The sequence below is a fragment of the Anser brachyrhynchus genome (genome assembly GCF_964034855.1).
Source record: "Anser brachyrhynchus genome assembly, chromosome: 10".
Taxonomy (NCBI): Eukaryota; Metazoa; Chordata; class Aves; order Anseriformes; family Anatidae; genus Anser; species Anser brachyrhynchus.
In genome coordinates this window covers 14318197-14341540 of record NC_137705.1, presented here as the reverse complement: position 1 = coordinate 14341540, position 23344 = coordinate 14318197, and the positions used below count along the sequence as shown (strand labels likewise).

Here is a 23344-nt window from a genome sequence, read left to right as displayed (position 1 = left end):
TACAATTGAAATTACTTCTGGGAATAGGTGAAATTTGGTGAGTCTGACTCAAGGTAGCACCTAAAAGTGTCTTTAAAGTGTTCGTGGTAAATACCATTTTTATAATTCTACCACAAAAATGCAAGATGATCTTTTCTTAAGATTTTGGTTAAGAGGATCTTTTGAAAAGATTTTGAGAAGAAAAAAAAAAACAATTGCAACTTCTTCCTTTTGAACAGATTTTTGTAGTCTTCATTGGCTTAAAGACTAAAATTACAACTTCATTAAGAACCATAAATCAGTGTCTAATCTGGGCTTGCTATAATGTTTATGAACTGCACAGCAGAACAGCCATTTTGTTGTAATGTTGGCCAGTATTTTCCTGATGCTTGTGTAACTGTACATTTCTTTTAGAATGTGGGATGAATGTGCATCATAAGTGTCAAAAGAAGGTGGCAAATTTGTGTGGAATAAACCAGAAGTTGCTAGCTGAAGCTTTAAATCAAGTTAGCCAGGTATGCTTTATTGCTGTTTGTCATGCAATTTGGTTTCAGAGCTTTTTATTTTTACTTCCCTTTCACATGTCACTTTTATGGGGAATGGAAATTTGGGCCTGAGGCAATGGAAACAGCTTTCTCTTCTTAATTTGACCTATAGAGAGACTAACAAAGATGGCAATAGCCTAGAGGAGAAGCTGGGGGAAGAACATCCCACCTGACAAAGAATTTTTAAACAGAAGGTTTGTGTTTTCCTGAAATACAACTTGGTTCTTTAACGGTGCCAAGGTTATTTTCTCCCCTTGTTTGATTGCATTCAAACAGTAGTAGCATAAAGCTGAAGTCTGCCCACGCTTCAACTTTAGAATTCCCTTTGAATGCTAAATTAAATAAGTAAGGAGAAATAGAGCAGAGAGCTTCCATTTTTATTAATCTGATATATATACACACAGAAAAGTCCTCTGGAATTAACACAGGCCCCACAGTTTACATTGTTGGTCTCCTGCTGCAGCATAGCCGTCTCTTGTGTACGGATTACCGTCAACTTCTGACTTGCAAATAAAGATTCAGACACAAGCTCTGAAATTAAAACAGGAGAATATATCGTAAAAGCCAACAGTATTTCCTGTCAGCTGAGCATTCCTGAGCTTTCACAGGATATTTACTTTGAAAACAGTGAGAGCTGTTACACCAGCTTTTTCACGACACAAAAAAAAAAAAAAAAAACTCGATCTGCTCATTACTAAAACTTGATCTTGGGGATCTTCCATACATAAAATTTGTTTGCATGTGCTCAAGAAGTATGTCACACGCTGTCTTCAGCGTGTTCAGAATGACAGTGGTTCCCACCTTGTGTTTCAAAACCCAAACACTAGTCCAAGGGGACGCTTTCCCACAGTGGATTCAAACCAAGCAATTATTCTCACTGTGGATTCAAACTGTTACAACTTTCATAGTTTTTCAACAGACAATTACATAGACTGTTCAGGAATTCTAATATTTTCTTGCAGTGAAGAAAGTAAAGCAATTGGCTGAAGCTGTAAAAAGTGTGGCTAAATAGTCTGAACTACATTTTGAGATTTTGAGAAGAATTATGTACTAGGAGTTAATTATTTAAAAGAAATGATCATACTGCCATCTGCCATCATGATGTTGTATTTAACAGCTTTTGTTGTAAATATTTCTAAAGTAATAGTGCAAATATAATTTCAAATGTTCCCTTCCTCCTCAGAAATCTACACGAAGGTCTGATTCTGGACCTGTAGAAAGTGTTGGTATTTACCAAGATTTTGATAAGAAACCTAAAGGAGGAGATACAACAGGTGAGAAAAATTTTTGTTTAGCCATTTGCCTACTAGACTGTACAAACTGTCACGTTTATTTATTCATTCTTGCCTTATGTTAGATAATATCTTTTGAACAAGCATTGTTAAAAAAATATGCACATAATTCTTTTTACCTGGCCACACAAAATGCTTATATAGTTTTTGACAAACACCAGTATTTTTAGTCCATGAGCATACCCACTTTTATGCAAAACGCTCGCTTTATTCTTCGTGGCATGGTTCCCCATGGTGGAAGCAGAGGATGGCTCGCTAATCAGACGTGCGTGTACAACACACCTCTCCCTTCTGTAACTGAAATGTCATGAATATTGTTAACTATCTCAATTTGTTCACAGAATGTTAGAGGCCTTTGTACAATACTGCAAATTTTAGGATTTAAGCCAAAAGACTAGTTGCAGTTAAACAGCTGAGGTAGTTTAAGGACCTGGAATAGAGAATAAGCTTCAGCTTCAGAATAAGGGTTTACTTTGTTGTTGTTTTTGTTTGGTTTTGTTTTGGTTTTATATTGCTAAAAGAGTTCCAGCATTGTAAAAGTCTCACAAAGACTGGTGAGGTGCGGCCTCACCAGAGCAGAGTAGAGGGGGACAATCACCTCCCTGGCCCTGCTGGCTGCACTATTCTTGACACAAACCAGGATGCCATTGGCCTTCTTGGCCCCCTGGGCACACTGCCGGCTCGTGTCCAGGTGAGCATCAACCAGCACCCCCAGATCCTTTTCCTCTGCACAGCTTTCCAGCCACTCTGCCCCAAGCCTGTAGCACTGCATGGGGTTGTTGTGGCCAAAGTGCAGGACCCGGTATCATCTCATGATTGCCATCAGAGTGTCTTGGTGGCACAGGAGATCTGTGCAGCAGGGGTGCAAAAAAAAAAAAAGTTAATTTTAGGATATAATCAAGCCTAACCTGTATGTTCATGCTTCTTAGCCAGGATCAAGCATAAATCAGATCTTTTCACGGCCTCTCTGCTTCGAGGGACTAGCTTCTTCTATTAACAGAAGAAAATACAAGCCGTCCTTGTAAAGTACTCTGTTCTCTAAACTATGCTCTGAATCTTAGCAATAGGGGAAATTTAGGACCCTTTATTTTTGTAATTCCTGCATATGTGTTGCTTAAAGCCAGCATCAGAAACAATCACAGATCCAAATGCAACATTATCAAATATACTTCAGTAACTTAAACTTTATTATGAACTACATGATTTGACCTGTATGTTTAGATTTGCTAATATCCCAGGAGCAGATGAACTGAAATAGTATGTCAGTACTTAATTCCTAATAGAGAATCTGAGTCACGCAGTTTTTCTGTATATGCTGAACTTTAAACTCCCTGTTTCAATTAGCAGATAACAGCCAGTACGATAAACTCTGGGAGGGAAGCACAGCCAAGACAGCATCACGAATTGCAAGCAGGAGAAAATTCAACATAGACAGCTTTGTCTTCCATAAAGTATTAGGGAAAGGAAGTTTTGGAAAGGTATGTAACAAATTTACAGAGCTTAAGGTGACTGCCTTGCTTGATCTCTGCAATATTATGGGCTATTTTTGTTAACCAGAAAGGTCTTACAGCCACTTGAGTAGATAATATTTTAAGAGAACAAAATATAGCCATCTCTGTCAAAGACACTGGAAGTTCTTTACGTTCAGCTTGTCTGAACTCAGAAGTGTTTCATAACGTACAAGGGGTTTTCAGCCCAGTCAGAGGAATAGCCCTTTATCCAAAAGGGCAATTACGTTCACATTCTGTCTACCGAAATGGCCTCATAATGCTCCAGAGCAATGGCAGAGAAATGTGGGACAGCAGCGTGACCTTCCACTCCCATCTGCCTCTGCTCCTTGTGCTCCTTGCTTACTCTGTGCTTGTCCGAGGGTGATGTGACCTCCACAGATTCTGTCCTCTGTCATCTGTGAAACTCCAGCTGTAATGAAGGAACAGACTTTACGCGTCCTCTGTTCATACTCTCACAAGTCATTGACAGAAAAACTGCCCTGGAAGCTGCTGTGCCTGTGTTACAAGGTCCTTGTACCCTGTCTCCTCACATCTATGCCCAGCAGCTTCACCTTGCCAAATCTCACCATTTGCATAGCTGCCACAACTACTAAAAAACCAAACTGCTAAAAACACCTTTGACTTCTCCTTACTGATATCATCAGCAACAGGCTTTTCCACACATGCTGTAATCTCATCTTTGTTTTTTTGTAGGTTCTGCTTGCTGAGCTGAAAGGGAAGAACGAATTCTTTGCTATCAAAGCTCTGAAAAAAGATGTGGTACTGATTGACGATGATGTGGAATGTACCATGGTGGAAAAGCGGGTTTTAGCACTTGCATGGGAAAATCCATTTCTCACACACCTTTACTGCACATTCCAGACAAAGGTAAGGGGAGGAAAAAAAAAGGCAAGGGCAACACAACAGATGTTGCCTTTTAATGGATACTGTTACCAACGGTCAAGTGAAAATAACTTTAGTGATGCAAGAGTTAAATCCCCCTTCTTGTGTTCTGTGTAATAGTTCACAAGCCTTGTGGAAAGTGCGATACCCATATACGCTGACGAGATCAGAATGAGATCAGAGTAACATCTACACGATCTGGAGTAAGAGACAGTTTAATTTAAAACCTTGACCCTAGCTTTATCCTCAGTGAAGGGAGCAAAGATGACTGTCATAGGTAGAATTCAGGAAATATATTTGAATGTATATTTATATTAAATCTAGAAGCCCACAGAATCCGAGGTGAGCTCCTTAGCCTTGCAAGACCACGCTACTCAAACCTGCAGCAGCCTCATGCATTCTTAGGGGTGCGTGAAACAGAAATACGTCAGGACAGGACGAAAGTGGCTGCTGGGTCCCCACTGCCAGATTGCTACTTGAGGTGCGGTTGTGATAGCATCAATAATGTTTCCATTCTCTGATTATTTGCAAACAGGATCATCTGTTCTTCGTTATGGAGTTCCTCAATGGGGGAGACCTGATGTTCCACATACAAGACAAAGGGCGTTTTGATCTCTACAGAGCAACGTAAGTCTACAGCACTTCAGTCCCTATCCCCGTGAATTGTTATAATCTTTGTGGTTTTACTACTTCTAGTTCTGCACCACTTAGCTGTTAGTCTTTCACTCGTGTTTCAGTGTCTGATGATTGAAAATGTGTTTTATAGGCATCAGTTTGATACAATGAAGCTCACTTAATGACGTATTGAGTTAGGTTTCCATCATTTGCATAGCAGTGTGATGTTTTGCTTGAAAGGATACACCTGTATGTGGAGATGCTAGGTAAACCTCAACATAAGCCAGCAATGAAAACATATGGTCTTAAAGCACACTAAAGCTGTACTGTCATGGAAAAATTCATTTCCTAAGAAAACAGCACTGGGGAGCAGGGGGAGCCTAGTAAATAATATATCACTGTTACTGATAAGTTGACATAATATTACAGGAAGATAACCTGCACTTTCTACAAGATACTAATTAAAATGGGAAAACACTTCATTTAACAAGTGTCATTTTGTCCGTTACCTATGGCTTGAAGGTAACTGAAGCTGAAGACTTACAATTATATAATGGTTTTGCATCTTGTAACTGTAACTTTTAGTTTTAGAACAATTTGAATGGGTTCATGAAAGACCTTAAAAGTAACGCAGGGTGGGGTAATGGATCTGCCCAAAAGCACCAGTGTAACCGACTGGAAAACAGCTTGCATTACTGTGCTAACTAAGAAATACAGATTGGATTGGATTGGATCAAGAAGACCAGCATAAAAAGCAGCCTGCAGTAGCCAGCCTCATGGGTCAGGGCTAGCTCTGTTCTGACTCTCCCCAGCAGAAATCTGGACAAAGTCCCCCAACTTACTTGTGTTTCAGCAAACTTCTAGCAGCTTCTCCTGGAATTTTCTGTACATATTTCTCAAGTTTTGGGTCAACATTCATTCTGCAATACAGAAGTGAAAATCACTTTTTTTTTTTTTTTTTTAACAATTATGAAGTTTACATCCTGGGAGGGGGAGAAAGCATTCCTTAAGAGTTTTTCTTCACATCCTGTAGATTAACACCACCTTTTTGAGGAGAAACAGCAATGCTTTCTGTCTGCTGCAATTGGGTGGGTATAGGAGTGTAGGCAGTTGAGGTCCATTCCAAATATAGCCATTAATGTGCCGTCCCTCCTGAAGCCGCCCCATGAGTACTGACCTCCCAGTAGCTATCTTTCAGAAGGCATATGCATATCTCTCATAAAACTGAAAGAAAAGGGACAGTGTTCCCCAATGGAAGGGGAAGGAAGCATTAAAGAAAGCTGGTGTCCCCTTTACTGTTTGGCATTAGACACCACAGATGTGTGGTGAAAATTAACTTGCAGATTATAGCATCCATCCGTATAAATACAGGTGCAATATTAAATATGGGATTTCTCTTTCCTAGTGTTTAAAGAAGTGTACGGTAATTTTCACTGCGTGAAGTTTATGGCAGCTCTTCTGGCCAGCTGCATTGTCTCATGTTTTAACTGAGAAAGACAGACTAAAAGATGTTTTGGTCTTTTCAGGTTTTATGGAGCTGAAATTTTATGTGGGCTACAGTTTCTTCACAGCAAAGGCATTATTTATAGGTGAGTACCAGCTAGCACCAGCGTGGGACCTATGAATTGTCTTAGCACTTCATGCATGCTTGAGTTACTGATTGATGTAACAAGTAAAAACTGTCTGTCAGAGTTCTGATGTTATTCCAAGGGCATTAACATGCCTGAGATGAATCTGTATCTTTGTGTCTTTTCCTTGGCAACCAGAATGATGGAATGCTATTTACATTACACAAAAGCAGTTTTGTCTGTTATTTTTAAACACTCCCTTCACGTCACAAGTCTTTCGAGTTTGGTGGCAATGGTGAGTGTCCTTGAGGGTCTCAGTTCCTACCGGTCTTGGAAAACCACTGAGGTGGAAGTCTTCTGCTTTTACTTTCCATGTGAAAGCAGAGAATTGATGCTTCTGCCTCACCAGATTCTTAAACAGCAAGGAGCAGATCCTGACCAACTGTTTCTTAATGTAAATATCCACATTACAGGAGATCAGAATTTTTTGTTTTGTTTTTAAGATGTGTTTTTTCCTCTCAATTTCCTTTCTCCAGCCTTTTCACCCCACCTCAGCTCTAAAACCCTGTTTGCTAACTACTTGCTCAGGTAGCTCTTACCTCTAACAAACAAGTATGAAGGATAACAGGTGCGTGCTTGAGAGCAAATTCTGCATAGCCTTAGGTAAAGGTGCCCCACGATGTCCGCTATTGCCCACCTCCCTTTATAGAAACAGGAAACGTCTGGTGGAGCACCATCCTGTAAAGCAGTTTTCTGAAGTTAGACTTGTATTTCACCAAAAAAAAGTGTTTGTAAGGAGGATCAATGTTACCAGAAAACTTCTTGATGAAGAAAGGTGATTCTTCGAAGCCTTTCTGCCTCACAGAGAAGACAACCATAGCCTGGGAAGGTACTTAATGCATCCAGCTCTATTCCCACTGCCTCCTGCAGGTTTATACATGGGAAGGGACCAAACTCCAGGACATGTTGTTAACTGCGGGAAGTCTTTCCATCCCAAGTTTTCTATATATTTTTAGGCTTGCTGTTAAATTCCCCTGTGTTAAAGTAGTGCTTCTAGAGTGAAATTTCACAGTATAAAATATTTTCAGACAAACTGGTACCGTTTATCAACAGGACATCAGCAAAACCAAAGGTACTTTTTCCCCTCTTGCACAGGAAGTTTACCAGTATAGTCACTGACCCTGACTGTAGTGGTTTTAGGTAGGTGTTGCATTGCAAGTAAATCCTTCACGCCCATACAAAAGATTTTAGAAGTTGCAGCTAGGTAAGTCCAGTGCCCTACATTACGATGAGCTTTCCCTGTCTCAGAAATATATTCAGTTTACTCAAGGTGAACAGCAGCTGATGTCCAAACACAGGTTTTATAGCACATTGTGTTAGAGCAGGGGCTCTTGGTTCAAGCTGCAGCTCACCCTTTTGGCAGCGTAAGTAGCTGATACTGTAAGCTCAAGTTAACAAAGAGAAAAGACTGCCCTGTTCCTATGTAAAATCTGCTCTATTCAAGGCTTTCTTGGTAAGCAGAAGGGCTGTTCAGTTTCTCTTCAGCCTGCCCTCTTCGGTATGCGCTTTTGCAGCCAGATGGACGAAAAACACTTTGCAGTCAAAGGGAGGGAATGTAGCTTTTGGAAACTACTGTTAAAAAGCTCTTCCTTGATTGAGGATTGTTATTCTGTAAAAAAAAGGCATGAATAGGCACTTCACAGACTGTGGCCGCAGCACATGAACTCCCCCTCGTGCTGTAACTAGGAGCAAGTCACACGTAATATTAAAATTGGGCAGGCTTTGAATATTCATGCTTGTGCCAAATGCCCCAAGAATCCAACAATCCTTCTTTTGAGCTACACAGTCCGGTGTAGCGCTGCTACGTTAGCTGGTGAGGCGTTAACTCACACCTCCGTCCAGAGGCAACAGAAGCACTGGGTGTGATTTTGGATGTAAAAGCAGATGATGAGGATTATATGGGCATGCTATATACACACCTCAGCCACTTTCTTATGCTTACAAGCGATAATTCTTCTTTTCTCCCTACCATCTTCCAAGTATCAAAGTACAATTTTGCAGGTATTATGTTGATAGATGATTATTTATTTTCTTGAAAAGCCTCTTTGTACAACGTAGGGAGGGCATTTTTAATCTGTGAAGAAACCGCATGCATCTGAATACAAAAATGACATACTTGTCCTTAAAAGATGTCTCTTTTTTTTTTTTAATATACCTTTTGCAGAGACCTAAAACTGGACAACGTGATGCTCGATAAAGAAGGCCATATCAAAATAGCTGATTTTGGAATGTGCAAAGAAAATGTAGTTGGTGAGAACAAGGCAAGCACATTCTGTGGGACCCCAGACTACATTGCTCCTGAGGTCAGTACGTCACCACCACATACTGCAGGGGCAGATTTAATAGACTGATGTTAGAATGGCCATTGTGATTTTTCTTCCCTTTAGAGAATAATCATTCCAAAATGTAATAATAATAATAACAAGCATAGAAAAAAAAATGGATGCCTTCTTCTGTAGAGGGTTCTGAAGATAGAATACTTACAAGTACTACAATGTTTTTTTAATAGGTTTTGAAATGTTAAAATTTTCAGTTGTTGAAAAACTAGTTTTCTTTTCTGCTTTTACAGCTAGCATACATGCAGGACTCCTGCAAAATGAGCATGTGCACTGCAGCTGATAAAGCAGATGCAAGCAGCCAGAATTCAAAGGAGAATCTTAGAGAGTTAAATTCCTTGTGTTCATAGTTGGCTTTTTATCTGATTTGCATAGTAGTCAAATAAGGTAGTTAGCTTTTAAAGCTATAAATGTCAAAGTCTGTTGGTTAATAATCTGCTTTCATTGCCACACGTTCCTTCCTTCCCCTACTTTATTATCTTGTAATGAAACTAGAGCAGCTGTTTTCCAAGTACAATGGTATTTAAAGTCAATGGAGGAAATTTCAGAATGAGAGCAAAGATCTGTCCACTGAGCTGTCCACGTTTCCACAAACAGCAGCTGAGCAGAAAACTACAGCTGTACTTCAGTGTCAACAATCCTCTCAGACTGCTGGATTTTTCCCTCTAGATATGCTAGTTATTAAAAGATTCCCTCTTAAATTCACTGATCTGTTTTTTTGTACATACTTCTGTCTTTTACTAATTACCCATATTTCTTCCCCTGCCCCTCTTCTGTGGAACAAGATTCTGCAAGGCTTGAGGTACACGTTCTCTGTGGACTGGTGGTCATTTGGGGTCCTGCTGTACGAGATGCTTATTGGACAATCCCCTTTCCATGGGGATGATGAAGATGAGTTGTTCGAGTCAATCCGAGTGGACACACCTCACTACCCACGCTGGATTACCAAGGAATCAAAAGACATACTAGAAAAGGTAAGGCTGAAGATTGATGAGTGGGTCACGGTCCATTATTTCCTCCAGGTAGGGACAAATCTAGGCTTTTAAAAGGAGCTGTTTATCCATGTTAGCAGATGACACAAATGGAAAGCCAGGTGACCTTAATACTAATGTCTGTGTACTGTTAGCAACTTTTGTTCGTTCAGCAGTATACCAGTTATTTCTTCCACTGCCACCTACCTTTTGAGCGGATGTAAGGCCTTGTTGGCTATCTTGTCTTGCAGCTATTTGAAAGAGATCCAACAAGACGACTCGGGGTCACTGGGAATATCCGAGACCATCCTTTTTTCAAAACCATCAACTGGGCAGCGTTAGAGAAGAGGGAGGTAGACCCTCCTTTCAAGCCAAAAGTGGTACGTGGATTATTCTGTGTTCCTGTAACAGTGCTGCACATGTCTGTTGGTCACCAACCTAGGGGTGATGGGTGAATCCTCCAACTTGCTCAAAACATCCTTACAGTAGTTTATTCTGAAACCTGAAATCTTTTCTACCCTAAAATCTTCCTATTAAGACCATCTTCCTATACAGCTTTAAGAAACCTCTTCACTACCGTTGTCTTCAGGAAAATAATGAATAGTGCTGCTATCCATTCTTTTCAGATCAATGGATGAATGCAGTGTTTTGTATGCATTGATGTTAGCACTGTTAGTGCTTACTGATAGTTAACTTCAACTAGAGCAGCTCAGAAAAAGATGCATTCTCCATACTGGTGAACTTACAGCTACTTTGAATGCACATCCCTAGTGTTACCTGAAAAAGTGTGTAAAGAACAAACCATCCATTGCTTGATTTGTGTCACCACAGGCTTCCACTGCTTCGTCACAAAAAGTTCACATTAAAAATTCAAATCAGTTTTCCTCCACCCCAGTACCAGAATGGATAAAACAATCTGGAAGGAAAGTACATTTTAAAGAGTGCTTACATACTTGATGCAGGAGAGGTGTTCCATTTGAGAACAGGAGGCTTCGTGTTGCATTTTCCCATACAGATGGGCTCTGGAAGTTTAAGAATCCTGCAACCCATAAGCTTTGGAGGTTCAGAATGTAGAACGTAGTCTTAAATAATATGAATTCTTAGGAAATATGCACAAATATTAGTTTTATCTAGACACAAAGTAGCTGCAATAGCTGAACAAATGCAGACCTTAAAATGCTTTCAGAAATTTAAAAAAAAAATGTTGCTAATGCCAAGGAATGTTGGGTTTAAATGTAAATGCATTGATTTTTGTCAAGATAGAATCTTTGGCTAATTCATTGAAACGTTATCACATATCCAGGTGGTTCTTTTCCAAAGCAACCCAGTGCTGTTTGTTTTCAACCAACAGGTAGTAATTTCCCAGTTGTAATGTTATAGTATTGTTTAAAATAGGCAAAGGGATTTTTTTTTTCAGCAGGGTTTGAAAAATAATTTGCTAAGCTTTCATATTTAGCAATCTTTTCTGGAAAAAAAAATTTGCAACTATCGTCTCAAACTATCTTCCCTCTCTGTTTAACACAGAAGTCAGCAAGTGACTACAACAACTTCGACAGAGAATTTCTAAATGAAAAGCCAAGATTATCTTACAGTGACAAAAACCTGATCGAGTCTATGGATCAGTCTGCATTTGATGGATTTTCTTTTATCAACCCTAAATTTGAACAGATCTTAGAAAAATAATCTCTGAACAGTTGGACTTTAAAGCAGGGTTAAACATTAAGAACAGAAAACTCCAAGTGCTAAGTGTTACCCTTCCAACGATGTTGTCAATACTTCAGAATAATAACACAATAGTGTGATTAATTATGTCTAGCTGCTGATTTATTGGCAGTGTTCTTTTATGCATGGTTGGGTTTAAGGTATGTGAATCATGTGCATTATTTTCTCTATTTGGGAAAATGTAAATTGTTTGGTTACTTGAATGTAGTTATGTTATATATATATATATATATATGCTGTATATTTTGCTCGGAGGAAGACATTGGGGAACATAATATGTCTTTTTAAAAGTGTTTGAGCCCTTGGTTCTTTTATTTGTCTTCAATTAAAAGAAAGTTATGTTAAACTTTCATTCCTGACTATGAATTTTTTTCCCTAGAAATATTCAGTTAAACTCCAGTTGATTTAATCTACAGTAAAAAATAATAATTTGCAAGCCCTCTTCAATTACACAGATAATACAAATATTTTAGGAGAACTACTGGAAATGAAGAATTAAGGAAAAGCAAAGATTCACAGAACAGTCTGAAGCCTGAGATGCTTAATTGTTAGGGGCAACGGGGAAGTGCCACTCTTACACTGCAGTCTCTCACCCAAAGCAGCCAGTGCCACTCCTATGGATAATATCCTTGACTACTGCAGTTAATAAAAACCTCAAGTCTTTGGCTTTACAAGTCTGGGAAAAATTAACAAACTTTTTTTCCCTTCCACCAAAAGGGCTTTTAAAAAAACCTGCATGATAGAGTAACTCCAGTCCACTTTGACCTCTGCAGGTCTCCGGCTAGAGTGTAGCTGGGAAGTATTCTGGAGCTCCTCTCCTCTCCTCTGTGTGCCAGGCTTTGGTGGTTATTCTAAATACTTACTCTGAGGAAGCAGAAGCATTAGACAGTTTGGTCTAAGTATCCAGCAGCAGCATACCACTGGGGAATATGACTTTCCACTATTAAAAGTCCAGTTCTACAGAGGGACCTCAATTGAGGCATTTTTCCTCCAAGAAGTAGCTGCTGTATTCTTTGCCAGCGGCAGCACTGTGCCCTTTCACCAGGTGTGTCACCTTGATCGCACCATCTGAGTGGGGCACTGACCTGCTACAGGAGCCTGCTCAGGTTGGAGCGACCAGAAATGAAAGCACCGCAGGTTGTACAGTTGCACGGCCTCTGGACTGCCTCCACTGAACGGCTGTGCCCGAGGGCCACCTGGTGGGCAGTAGACAGAGATTAGTTCATGCATTTCAGACCAGGTGAGTCCTCCCACTACGCTGAGAAATTACATATTGAAAATTCAAGTTGTTTCTCTTTTTTTTTTTTTGTCCAGAAAGCAGCCTGAAAGCACTAAAACAAACAAGAAAGCCTCCCCCACAACCATACAATGTACAGTTAAAGAAAACACTAACATATTAAACAACACCAGAGTAGAGAAACTACAAGGTGAATACCACGCAAAAGTATAATGATCAACAACATGTGACAATTTGAGGATGTAATTCTAAACTACAAACTATTCATTTTGTCCTTATCTTTTTGAATGACAAGCGTCCCTGCAAATTACAGGCCATCTAACCTACACATGCAAATACATACCAGTAGGCAGCGTTTTGCTGTTGATTTTCAGCCTTCTGAAAAACACCAGCAGCATCTGAAAGATTATGTCAGAACATTGTAGCTTTAAGCACATGAGTCAGATCTTAAAATACCAGTCACAAGGAGAAGGTAATAGTCTTCTTACCTTTCTGCTCCACTGTGTGGACAAATCTTGATGTGCTTTTATTTAATGCATTCTTCCAACTTTTCCCTCAGTTACTGAGTTTGTTACTTAAATTACAGTTAGTTTATCTGAGTAAAGTTAGTTATTCTACCAGCTGCTTAATTCTTCTGTTTATGTATAAGCTGTTTTAAACAAGCTACAATTCCTGCACTTCAGAAAGCTGTGGAAACCAGCTGACCTGCAGGAACCCTCACCTGGCACTTCAGCTACCGTAACAGACACAGAAGGAAACACAGCAGTGCAAGGTGTAGCATTTGATCTTTATTACTTGGATCAAACGTCAAATGATTACATTTGTCTGAAAGATTACAACGAAGGCCAATGATGTAAGAAAAGATAGTTTAACCCCATTCTAAAGACTGCATCTGAGCTAGCAAGTGTACTAACAGTCAAAAGGTAGTAAAATACACATGGGAATAAATATGCAAGGCCAGGACAAGGATTTTTACCTCCCCTATCAGTGACAGATCGGTCAGTATTGCATGGTCAGGAACACGAGGGGAGGACGTACGCAGCTTTTAGACAGGGACGATGATCTGCCATTCTTAACGGTGTCTCCCCAGAAAGGTAGTTAGGCATTGGGGAGAACTGCTTCACATTTACATTCATTGTCTACATTTGCTCTTACCAGCTAGAAAGGGTTGGATGCAGTCAATGGTTTAAAAGTACCTTCCTAAAGTAGAACAGACAACTTCGTACTTTTTTCTCTTCAAGTATCAGCATAACAGTTTATTTACACTTGTATACAACTCTTTTTACTGAACACCCACTTAGTAAAACATTCATCACAGTATATTCAAAAGCAGGCTATAAAAATACCTACTATACATAAAACATTTAGCCTCAGGGAATTTTACAGCACCTCTGAAAGTTTAGAGGTAAAACAAAGAAAAGGAGAAAGGGGAGACACCTCCAGCTGTGCTTGCCAGTGCAGAAGAGCAGCCTTTTGGCTCGCCTCTCACTAGGGGAAACCTTTCCTTCCACATTTCTTCAACCAGGTTCAAGTACCACACCCTGATAGTAAAACCCTGCTTTTCTGATATAGTATCCTGGGATCTGCCGCCTGTAACGCAGAATAAACCCTGACTCTTTCAATTTAAAAGCTGTCAAACAACTCCTGGTCGTGGCTGGATGGCAGAGCTCCAGAGCAGCGAGGGCTGCCTGGAGCACTGCCCCGCTTCCCACGCGAAGCACGCACGGTATCAGACAGGGGGATGTTATTCCTACACTTTGCCACAAAGGTGGCCTTGTTTACTATGCATCAATAAATTAACTACTCTGAGCAGCGCTGTGTGGTCTCTCTCCTCAGATAAGAGCTATGAACACAGCTGAATTAATAAAGATCTGAAATGCGCGTTACTGAACTAACGGATCACACACACAAAGCTCTAGACAGCAGCACTTGAAGCAAGTGTTTCTGGTCATTTCACGCCCTACCCATTCCTCTTCTGAAATGAAACCCAGCGATGTGATATGGCTTACTTCCAGAGCTGAACATATTGCTGAAATTAGCTTATTAAAACAAATCACAACAGCAGCACGTTATCTTATAAACCCTGCACAAACAGAAGACAATGTAGCCCTTCCCTGCAAAACTACGAGGGCCCATTATTTCACACAGGAATTGAGCAAACAAACAAAAAAGTTTCTTTAAAAAAAATCAACAATGTACACGGTAAAAGTTCAATCAATTGAAGAAAAGTCCTTAAATCAAAAAAAAACAAAAGCACGGTCTATCTACAAAAAAATAGTTCTCACTTCAAGAACTACGAGCCAGCAACAGTGTTGGCAGCTCACTTCAGTTGTCTGGTAACACATACAAAATACACTGATTTAGTACAGTCAGAGGGCTGTAGCCTCAACAGACATACAAAATTCCATTTTTAGCACTGGAGTTTCACAGAGAAATATAAAAGAGCAGCAAAGAATTTAAATAGTGGAAGGTTGCTTAAAAACAATAAAAAAAAGGTAGGTGCACCTTGTTAAAAAACAATTTCAGAATTTACCTACTGTTTTTCTAGCATGAGCTGTAAGAAAGGTTAAATGCCACCTAACCTTTCTGTACTGTTTCCTGATATACGTTAGATGTGGCTATAAAGAGAATCATACATGTTGAAATTCATTCCAAAAACTGCCAAAAAAATCACAGCACTAGTAAGAAAAGCAGCTTCTCCAGCCTTTGGCAGTCTGAATCCTTCTTCCCTACCTCCCAGTCTCAGAAAGCTGCTCATCCCCTCCTGTGGCCACAGCAGAAGGGGCATTTCTCTTTCTAGTTTCATTACCCGAGGCTGCTGTCTTACACTCACACTTGTATCCCACAGCCATTACTTAATTCCGTGTCCTCCACTGTGATCTAAATACATCTGGTTCCTGGAAAACATTAAAATCTTGCTAGAACCGCAGAATCTTTCAGATAGCAAGTCTACTTTTAATGGTGTTATTTCCAAGGGGTAAGTCTCCCCATCCCATACAAATTTAAGTTGAGGTTGGTAAACCAAAAGTCACTGTAAGAGACAGAAGCTAACGTGACTGATGAGCTTTCCAATTTAAAGTACTTTTGCAACGTGAATCCTCCAATGCTCAAAATGCAGAATTTCACGTGTTAAATACGCCACCAAAAAAAATCTGTGTGTAATTCTAGGCAACCATTCACAGTAAAAATAAGAGGAACTCTTACAAAAACACTAAAAGAAAGTAAAATCTAGTTAAAATCTGACAGTAAAATTGACACGGGCAATTAGCCATCTTGCAGTATTCCACAGATCAACAATAAAAGCTACTGAAACTGCACAAATTTACATATGAAAACGTAAAACCAACATTACTCTGCTTCTATGAATCTTTTTACCAATACCTTTCGGCACTGGGAGTTAACCAGAACTACAGGTTTCCTCCAAAGAAGCTGAATCACATTCGAAATGTCTTAAAGTGAAGGGGAGGCGCATTTGTTCCAACTTGCTCAGCGTTCAGCACGCTGTCTCCATTCTCAGGGACCCGAGCTGCTACTTAACGCTGTCGCGGTGGAGGGAGGGCTGCTGCCAGCAGGAACTGCAGCTATAGATGGTTAGGTACTGTCCTCAGAGCTTCTTCTCTCGATCGGTCCACGCCTACGTTCTGCAAATTTAAAGACAAAAAGGGCTTTAAAGCATGAGTCTCATGATCAGCCACAGCTTGGCTCAACACACAACTATTACACAAAACAAAAATTAAGCAAGTTTTGATGCTTATTTCCTCAACGTGTCTTGTAAAACAAAACGAAAGGTCCCAGCCCAGAACAGAAATCAGAAGCCAGGCTCTGACCTCGTCCCAGCCTCCACGTGCTTTGTTGAGACGCAACAAGCCTCTCTCGAAAAGCATCTCAAAGACACACATCACACCAGGTCCGGTAGGACAATCGGTCTCTCCACACTATATGGAGATCACACTGTTATATTTAAAAAACAAATAAATAAATTATAACCACTGTTTTTAATCATTTTTTTCTAATCACTTCTAGCCTTTCAGACACGCGTACAGTATAAGAGAAGAACAAAGCCACATAGCAAAAGTCGTAAACCAGACAAAAACTGACAAAAGTTGGAGGGAGGGAAAGTCACCTCTCCTTTGTGTCAGGCATGCTTCAAGAAACAACTCGACATCGACGGCCAGAAAGCTGTTCTGGTCCTGCCTGTAAGCAGCTATCTCACTGGGAAGCCTCTGAGTAACTCCCTAAAGAGCTGGTAACGTAAAGTTTAAATGCACTTTGGGACACGTGGGCGGATTGGCATGTCACGCTGACAGCAGGTAATGTTCCAGTGGTTTTATAACCACGTTGATTAGAGTTGACTTTCAAAACAAGCCTCTCTAGTCCAGCTCAAGGAGAAGAGCCTCATGCAGAGAGAGGGACTCGGTACTGCTCTCAGCCTGCAGGCACACAACTCCGTCCGCCAAAACTATCCCACGAAAAGCAAACCACTCCCCTCTCCAACCCCAGGTTCTAGGATTTTCAGCCATTCCGTAAGTAAATGAGATAAACGAGCAGTACCTGATTTGATGCGGGGCTAAAGTGTGCCAATGTCGTTTCTGCCCTCACTGATTCTCCTGTCAGCCCTCTCCTCTCTGCTCAGCCTTCCAGCCCTCGGTAAATCAGCCCATTTTCCACCATAAGCACACCACGCAAAGCTTTTTGAGGACACACACGAACGCTGCCTGCCCCACTCTCCAACTGCTCTCTCTGAGTAAAGAGAACAATGCTCCTGTTTCAGAAAGATGCTTCCACAGGCAGCATTCCTTCTAGAGCGAAGGATACAGAGACAGCACTGGCATCTAGGAACATGAGGAGCTGGCAAAACAAGTCACACTCTGCATGACCACAATGGGGAAAAAAAAAAAAAACACCGCTGCGTTGGCATTCGTTTTATTTGTTCATATTTTCTTAGCAACTGATGCAACATACCCAGAAATTCCTTGAGACTGTGGAGATGTCTCCACAGGCAATCTGAGAACACTGGCTAACATCTTTTAAGCTGAGCATCTGCTGTTGATTCAAAGAAAATTAAACGGAGCATGAAATGGAGCATCAACATGCAGGAATCCAGAGGTACTGGAAATTACGTCCACAAGCAACAAGAACTAGACAGCTACAACGCAAAACTAAGAGGAAACAACGTGGTCAAGGCAAAAGATACCTCTCATTGAGTTAAATAAGGTCCGTCAGACAAAAGCAGCATCCCAGCAGCTGGGGCAGCCACAAGAGGGAGCACTGATACGCAGTTAAAGCTGGAACAAGACGCCCTCCAGTCAGAGTGCAGGCAAAAGGGAAAAGGCCGTGGAAGCAAAGCACACCGAACTGCCACGTGGAGGAAACAAAACCTGTGCAGGACAAAGCCTAATAAATAAACCCTGGGGCTTATTAGACAAAGAAGGCACCTAGCTCAAGTCCAGATGAAGCGAGACTTAGAAAGGGACTACCACCCCCTTGAACGGAAGGTGGATTCCTACCCTCAGCAATCACGTTAGGTCTAATTACGGCAGCTGGGCCCCTGCTCCCACGTGGACTGAGAAAGACAAGCGTGCAGTGAGAACAATGCTGCTGCTTACAGAGAAGACAGAGGTTTTAGCCTTACTTTTAGGACCAAAAGGCGTCCCCACAGCCATCCAGCAGCACCTTACCCGAACACACTTGAACAAAATTACTGTCCTGGAACAGCGCTACTGCTGCTTCATACTGGAGAGCACAGGAAACGCAGCAGTGGGAACCCAAACAACAGGCGCCTGGTTTTGAATGCTATTTCTACCAAGGCGTATGGGATCTCCGCAGCCTTGGAACACGACATCAAGTCAGCCAGCACCATCAGGCACGTTTCTTTTAAGATTCAGAAAGGCCAAGGTTTCTTAGACCACAAAAATATCCATAAAGAAGATAAAAAGCTCAAATTGGCCACGTGAAACAACAGAAGGTGCACCTCACCGAGTCCTCTCTGGAAAGACTCAGCACAAACAGATAAACACACGCCGACACCACTGCTTCTCCTCTCCTCATCACACTCTCCCTTGTTTTGTGTTTTTCTTTTTTTCCCCTACAGAACAAAGCATTCCCCAGAAACAAAGTGCTACAGATTTCCAAACAGGACAGCCTGCCATCTTAGTTTCATTGCTACATGCAATCCTCACAACAAAGCCAGCAGATTTTGCAATAACGGGCTCCTCCAGGGAAGAGGGTTCTGAGCCGCACAGGAGTCACAAGGAAAGCCAAAACAGATGAAGTTAATAAGGGCCATCCAGAGCCAAAGAACAAGCATAAAGTGGACAACGCGAAGAAGTGCTCTTATCAGCCAGGTTCCTCCTGGTGCGCTGTACAGAGAACTCACTGTCCCTTCCCATGCAGCGTTAGGCCTTTCTTTTACTAAGAAAATAATCTAGGGAGGACTACTAAACAATGCTGCCATAACAGGAGACCCCTTAAAGGGCAAAACTGCTTTTAAATCCCATGTTACTCCATTATACACATCTGCAAGAGGTTTTGTTTTGTTTTTTGCATGGATTTTGTCTTAACCAAAAATTGAACGTGTTTAGCTTAAAATTGCACAGTATTTCCTTAGTCACGAACCACAGAGGTGAAAGCACTCCAAGCCAGCTCTGAGTGGTTTGCCAGCACCTACGGAACGTGTCCCTGTGACCTCTCAGGGATGTCACCTCGACAGTCAGGTAGAAAGAAGCAACCGGGCTCCCTAATTAACTGTGCTAGCAGGTACAGCAGGCTCAGGTCTCCTCCTCCATGGCATATCCAAGAGGATGCAGCAATTAAACACAGAAAAGCGACAAAACCTCCCACATCATAATCACAACAAAGAGAATTCCCATTCCCCCAGGCCAAGCCCATGCTGCTTTAACTAAATATCAACTGGTACAGCAGGAGGCCCTCTGTCCAGGGGGCTCTTTAGTTATATTAGACATTCCTGAATGCTATAAACCTCAGAATACTGCGGTGTAATTTCAGAAGTGCAAATGCGTAACACTTTTTTCCAAAACCCTAGTTCTGGAAAAAACTACCGTATGAGAAACCTCCCCAGCAGATAAAAGCGTTCCACAACATGCCACTCTTGCTTACACTCAAGACACAAAGACCCCCCTCAGAAAACAGCTCAAGGACTCGGCGATTTACCGCCTTTCCCAGACTCAATGCTACATAAACAAAGCTGCTGCAATTGCACAATGCTTCAGACCATCTCGTTTTGCCCACCGTAACATTGCAGAGAAGGGAGCCAAGGCATGACACCACATCGCAAACAAGCTGCGGTCTCTCCAGCATGGGAGAAGTTTTGTTGTAATTCTGTTTAGGATGCATGCCCTGCTGCTTTGAGATCATGTGCCTGCTGGAGGGAGGAAAAACCTCCTGTTTCCATGCCTTTCAAGGCAAGTCACAACCTAGCGAGCAAATAATCTGCCTAATGCTGCTGCTGCTTTGTGAAACAGTCAACACTTCTTACTGCAGCCTAGGTAAAATTCATCGCTGTCAGAGCCAGCCAGTGGTTGCACCGAGGCACTCATCCACTCCTTGCATTTCAGCAGAACAAGTACCACCTATTTTTTCTGTCTTAGTTCCTCACTGAAAGGAAATTTAAAATCACTTCTGCCGGCAGGCAAGCTCTGAAGCCCAGTTAATGCAGAACAGCTGCTAAGGGAAGTCATTCCTATATTAAAAACACTTTTACACATTCCTGTACCTTCAATAACTGTTGCAGGCTTAAGTGAAAACTTGCTACCCTCTTCCAAACAGCATCATTGATTAGCACATCTAGAACACTAGTGCTACAGATCAGCAGGATTAAGGTTGTACAGTAACTATGGATTGTTATTTTATGCTACATAGCAGTCCAATCACTCCCAAGGGCACTGAAGTAGATAATAATGGTGCCTAGAAAACAAACTTCAGCTTTTTCGTATCTCATGCGTGATGTTGTGCTTCATAGTTTTCACAAACAAACACACTTCAGCTAACATCAAATGATTGCTGGCCATCACAATAGCTTTAAAAATTAATGCTGCAGGATCTTTACATTACAGCAATTTACAAAAACAGCTTTCCAGTGTCAGCCGATTAATGTTTGACAACCCATCCACAATAAATTAACCAGGGCGATGCAGTTTTATTGTGATTTGATAATTTTTTCAAGCCATGCACTGTACAAAGATTTACTTTGGGTTTTGAGTTGTTGGGTTTGTGGGCTTTTTGTTTGTTTTATTTCAAAGTGATTGGAATGATTTGCTTTTCAATTTATTTTGAAGTAGTAGGATGAAAACGGCACCCCAAGTTCGATAGTTGATCAGGACACAGGATTCACTGATGAGCAGGGACTGTTACAAGAGCTTCCTCAGGAGGTCTGGAAATGTCTACATTCTGTATAATAATAAAAATACAGAGGAGAATATTTATCATGCAGCAGTAAGACCAACAAAAACACCAATCACTTGTACCTTCACAGGTACACAGCTGCATTTATAGAAAAGCAGAGATTTTTATGTTTATTTTTAATGCCCCCGCCCCAGAATGCAGCAGACTGACAGCCGGCTGGTGCCCCAGAACCAGACATCAGGAAAACGTATGTACAGTAATCACTGATCCCATGCTGATGCCACCAAAAGCTGAAGTCATTCACATTTAGGAGGGAGTCTTTTACGGGCCCAGGCAGGAATCCACTTAAACACATACTCCAGCATGTACACTTCTATCCAAATAAGCAAACTTGAAGTGCTTTGCTAAACTATGCCACGTGCTTCCTTCCCAAGCTTTAACTTTGATTGTGTGATAAGCAATGTATTATACCTGCCTCTTCCCAGACACCTTCATGGCTCAAGACTGATTGCACTGACTAGATCTCACCTCATTTTGCAGAGGTCGTATGGAGAGAGAGAAAAAAATAAGTAAGATGTTCAGTGCATCAAATTATTTAAAACAAAATCCCCCCCCTCCAAAAAAAAAAAAAAACAAACAGCACAGAAAAAAAACCACACTAGGAAGCACAGCTTTGACTCTGGCCACCCAGAACAAGTCTCAGGAATCAGGCCTGCCATGGTACCACCTCACATAAATCCAGAAGGCTGTTTAATTGCTATTCTCCGTTCTACCAAGAATGCAGATTATGAGAAACTGGGCTGAAGATCTTTCTAAGACCTTGATCTAAGATTTGGCCTACTTTAGACTAAAACACTGCCAATTCCGCTAACACATTCTTCAGGCTTCATGCTGACATGCTTGACACTGTGGTAAGCAAACTCAGCTTTCAATAATCCTCCCTCACTTCACACACACACACACACACACACACACCCAAAAAAAAGGAAAAATAGGATTTGGATTTGTTGCTATGAGCAATATCCCTTTCTGTCACTTACCACCTAAGACAGAAGCACAAAGTAGATGTTTTACCCCTGCACTTGCTTTCTGACCCGAAGAGAGGACCCAAGCAATAGCTCAAGTAGTTCCCCTGATTTATATTCAGTAAAAAGACTGGACTCCTTCATTTGAAAAGGTCAGGAACTTAAGCTGCTACAATGCTGACAAACGCACAGCTTCAATCCACTTGAGACAAATCATCCCCACAGAATGAGGTTTACACAGACTGTAAACAAGTACTCCAGTACTTTGCCTGCAGTGTGAAAATACGTCTTTTCAGCTGAAGCAGATAAGGAGCACGTTGTCCTGAAACACGGACTACAAATTACTTGTGGGGGCACGGAACAGTACAGTAAGCAATTCTTAATCAAATAGTTTCATTGTTTAACAGTGTCGTTATCTGTGATGCTAAACTTAATTAAATGCTTTGACTTCAATAGAGTATTTGAAAATTTAATTTAACAGAAACAATTAACATTTGAGTAGGTTATGTAAATGAAAGCTTTTGAAACTCTCAGAGCCCTCTGAGCAGTGTTTAAATGCAGACAGAATCAACCTGGCCCTCCATCCAGCTATCCTAAAACGAACAACATATCATCACCTAAACTCCACTGCTTTGGGTAACTTTGTGGGGACAGGGAGAAGGGCATCTAGGGGATTTTGATTAAAAACATCACTTATTTCTTTTAAAATTCATTATGTCATTCTATTTCTGTTCTAAACAAACAGCTTTGTGCCTTTGTGTGCACTGCAGTGCCACTGTCCGTATGATCCTCTACGTGCACCTGAAATACAACTACACTGCCATGCCAGCATAACCACACTGTTTGCTAAACATGTTAAAAGCTTTCCCCCAAAATTAATGCCTTCAGTTAGAGAAGTCGTATTTTCAACAGCAATTCCCAAGAAACTTTAGCACATTGTAAAGTCAGCACCAGTATTTTATCAGACAAACTACAGGTGTTCAATTGATCTGCCTTATTTAACATAGATGATGTTAACACCTGCTCTAAGACATCTTTTTTTATGTTCACCACGCTTTTAGGCACTGTGAAATCAGAACGGATTTCATGAATCTAACAAACTGAACGAAGACGCAGAAGTGGTAAAGCACAAAGATAAAGAGGGAAAGAGAAAGAGTGAGAGGAAATAAGTAATACGACTATTGGATGGAAAATGAATGACCAGAAGTCCATACTCTCAGAACTCATAATGCCTGTGTCG

At 41.0% G+C, this 23344-nt stretch overlaps 2 protein-coding genes across 16 annotated transcripts in view; one reads left to right on the top strand and one right to left on the bottom strand.

The window, feature by feature from the left end:
* The window catches only part of PRKCD (protein kinase C delta), a 65828-nt gene extending 53995 nt beyond the window's left edge, over positions 1–11833 (top strand). For 5 of the 6 annotated variants that reach the window (XM_080606051.1, XM_080606053.1, XM_080606052.1 and 2 more), the window contains 10 exons: positions 394–494; positions 1708–1798; positions 3161–3294; positions 4021–4194; positions 4745–4836; positions 6351–6413; positions 8617–8755; positions 9574–9762; positions 10011–10139; positions 11284–11833. In XM_080606051.1, coding sequence (XP_080462177.1) covers positions 394–494; positions 1708–1798; positions 3161–3294; positions 4021–4194; positions 4745–4836; positions 6351–6413; positions 8617–8755; positions 9574–9762; positions 10011–10139; positions 11284–11442 — 1271 coding nt within the window. In that variant the 3' untranslated portion in view covers positions 11443–11833. The remainder of the gene's footprint in view (positions 1–393; positions 495–1707; positions 1799–3160; positions 3295–4020; positions 4195–4744; positions 4837–6350; positions 6414–8616; positions 8756–9573; positions 9763–10010; positions 10140–11283) is intronic. The other variant, XM_080606056.1, reaches the window with a different exon arrangement.
* Positions 11834–13484: 1651 nt separating this feature from the next.
* The window catches only part of LOC308200382 (6-phosphofructo-2-kinase/fructose-2,6-bisphosphatase 4), a 49475-nt gene continuing 39615 nt past the window's right edge, over positions 13485–23344 (bottom strand). For 7 of the 10 annotated variants that reach the window (XM_080606064.1, XM_080606063.1, XM_080606066.1 and 4 more), the window contains one exon: positions 13485–16359. In XM_080606064.1, coding sequence (XP_080462190.1) covers positions 16300–16359 — 60 coding nt within the window. In that variant the 3' untranslated portion in view covers positions 13485–16299. Of the gene's footprint in view, positions 16360–19567; positions 21125–23344 lie in introns of those variants that run through there. The other 3 variants (XM_080606059.1, XM_080606062.1, XM_080606060.1) reach the window with 2 other exon arrangements.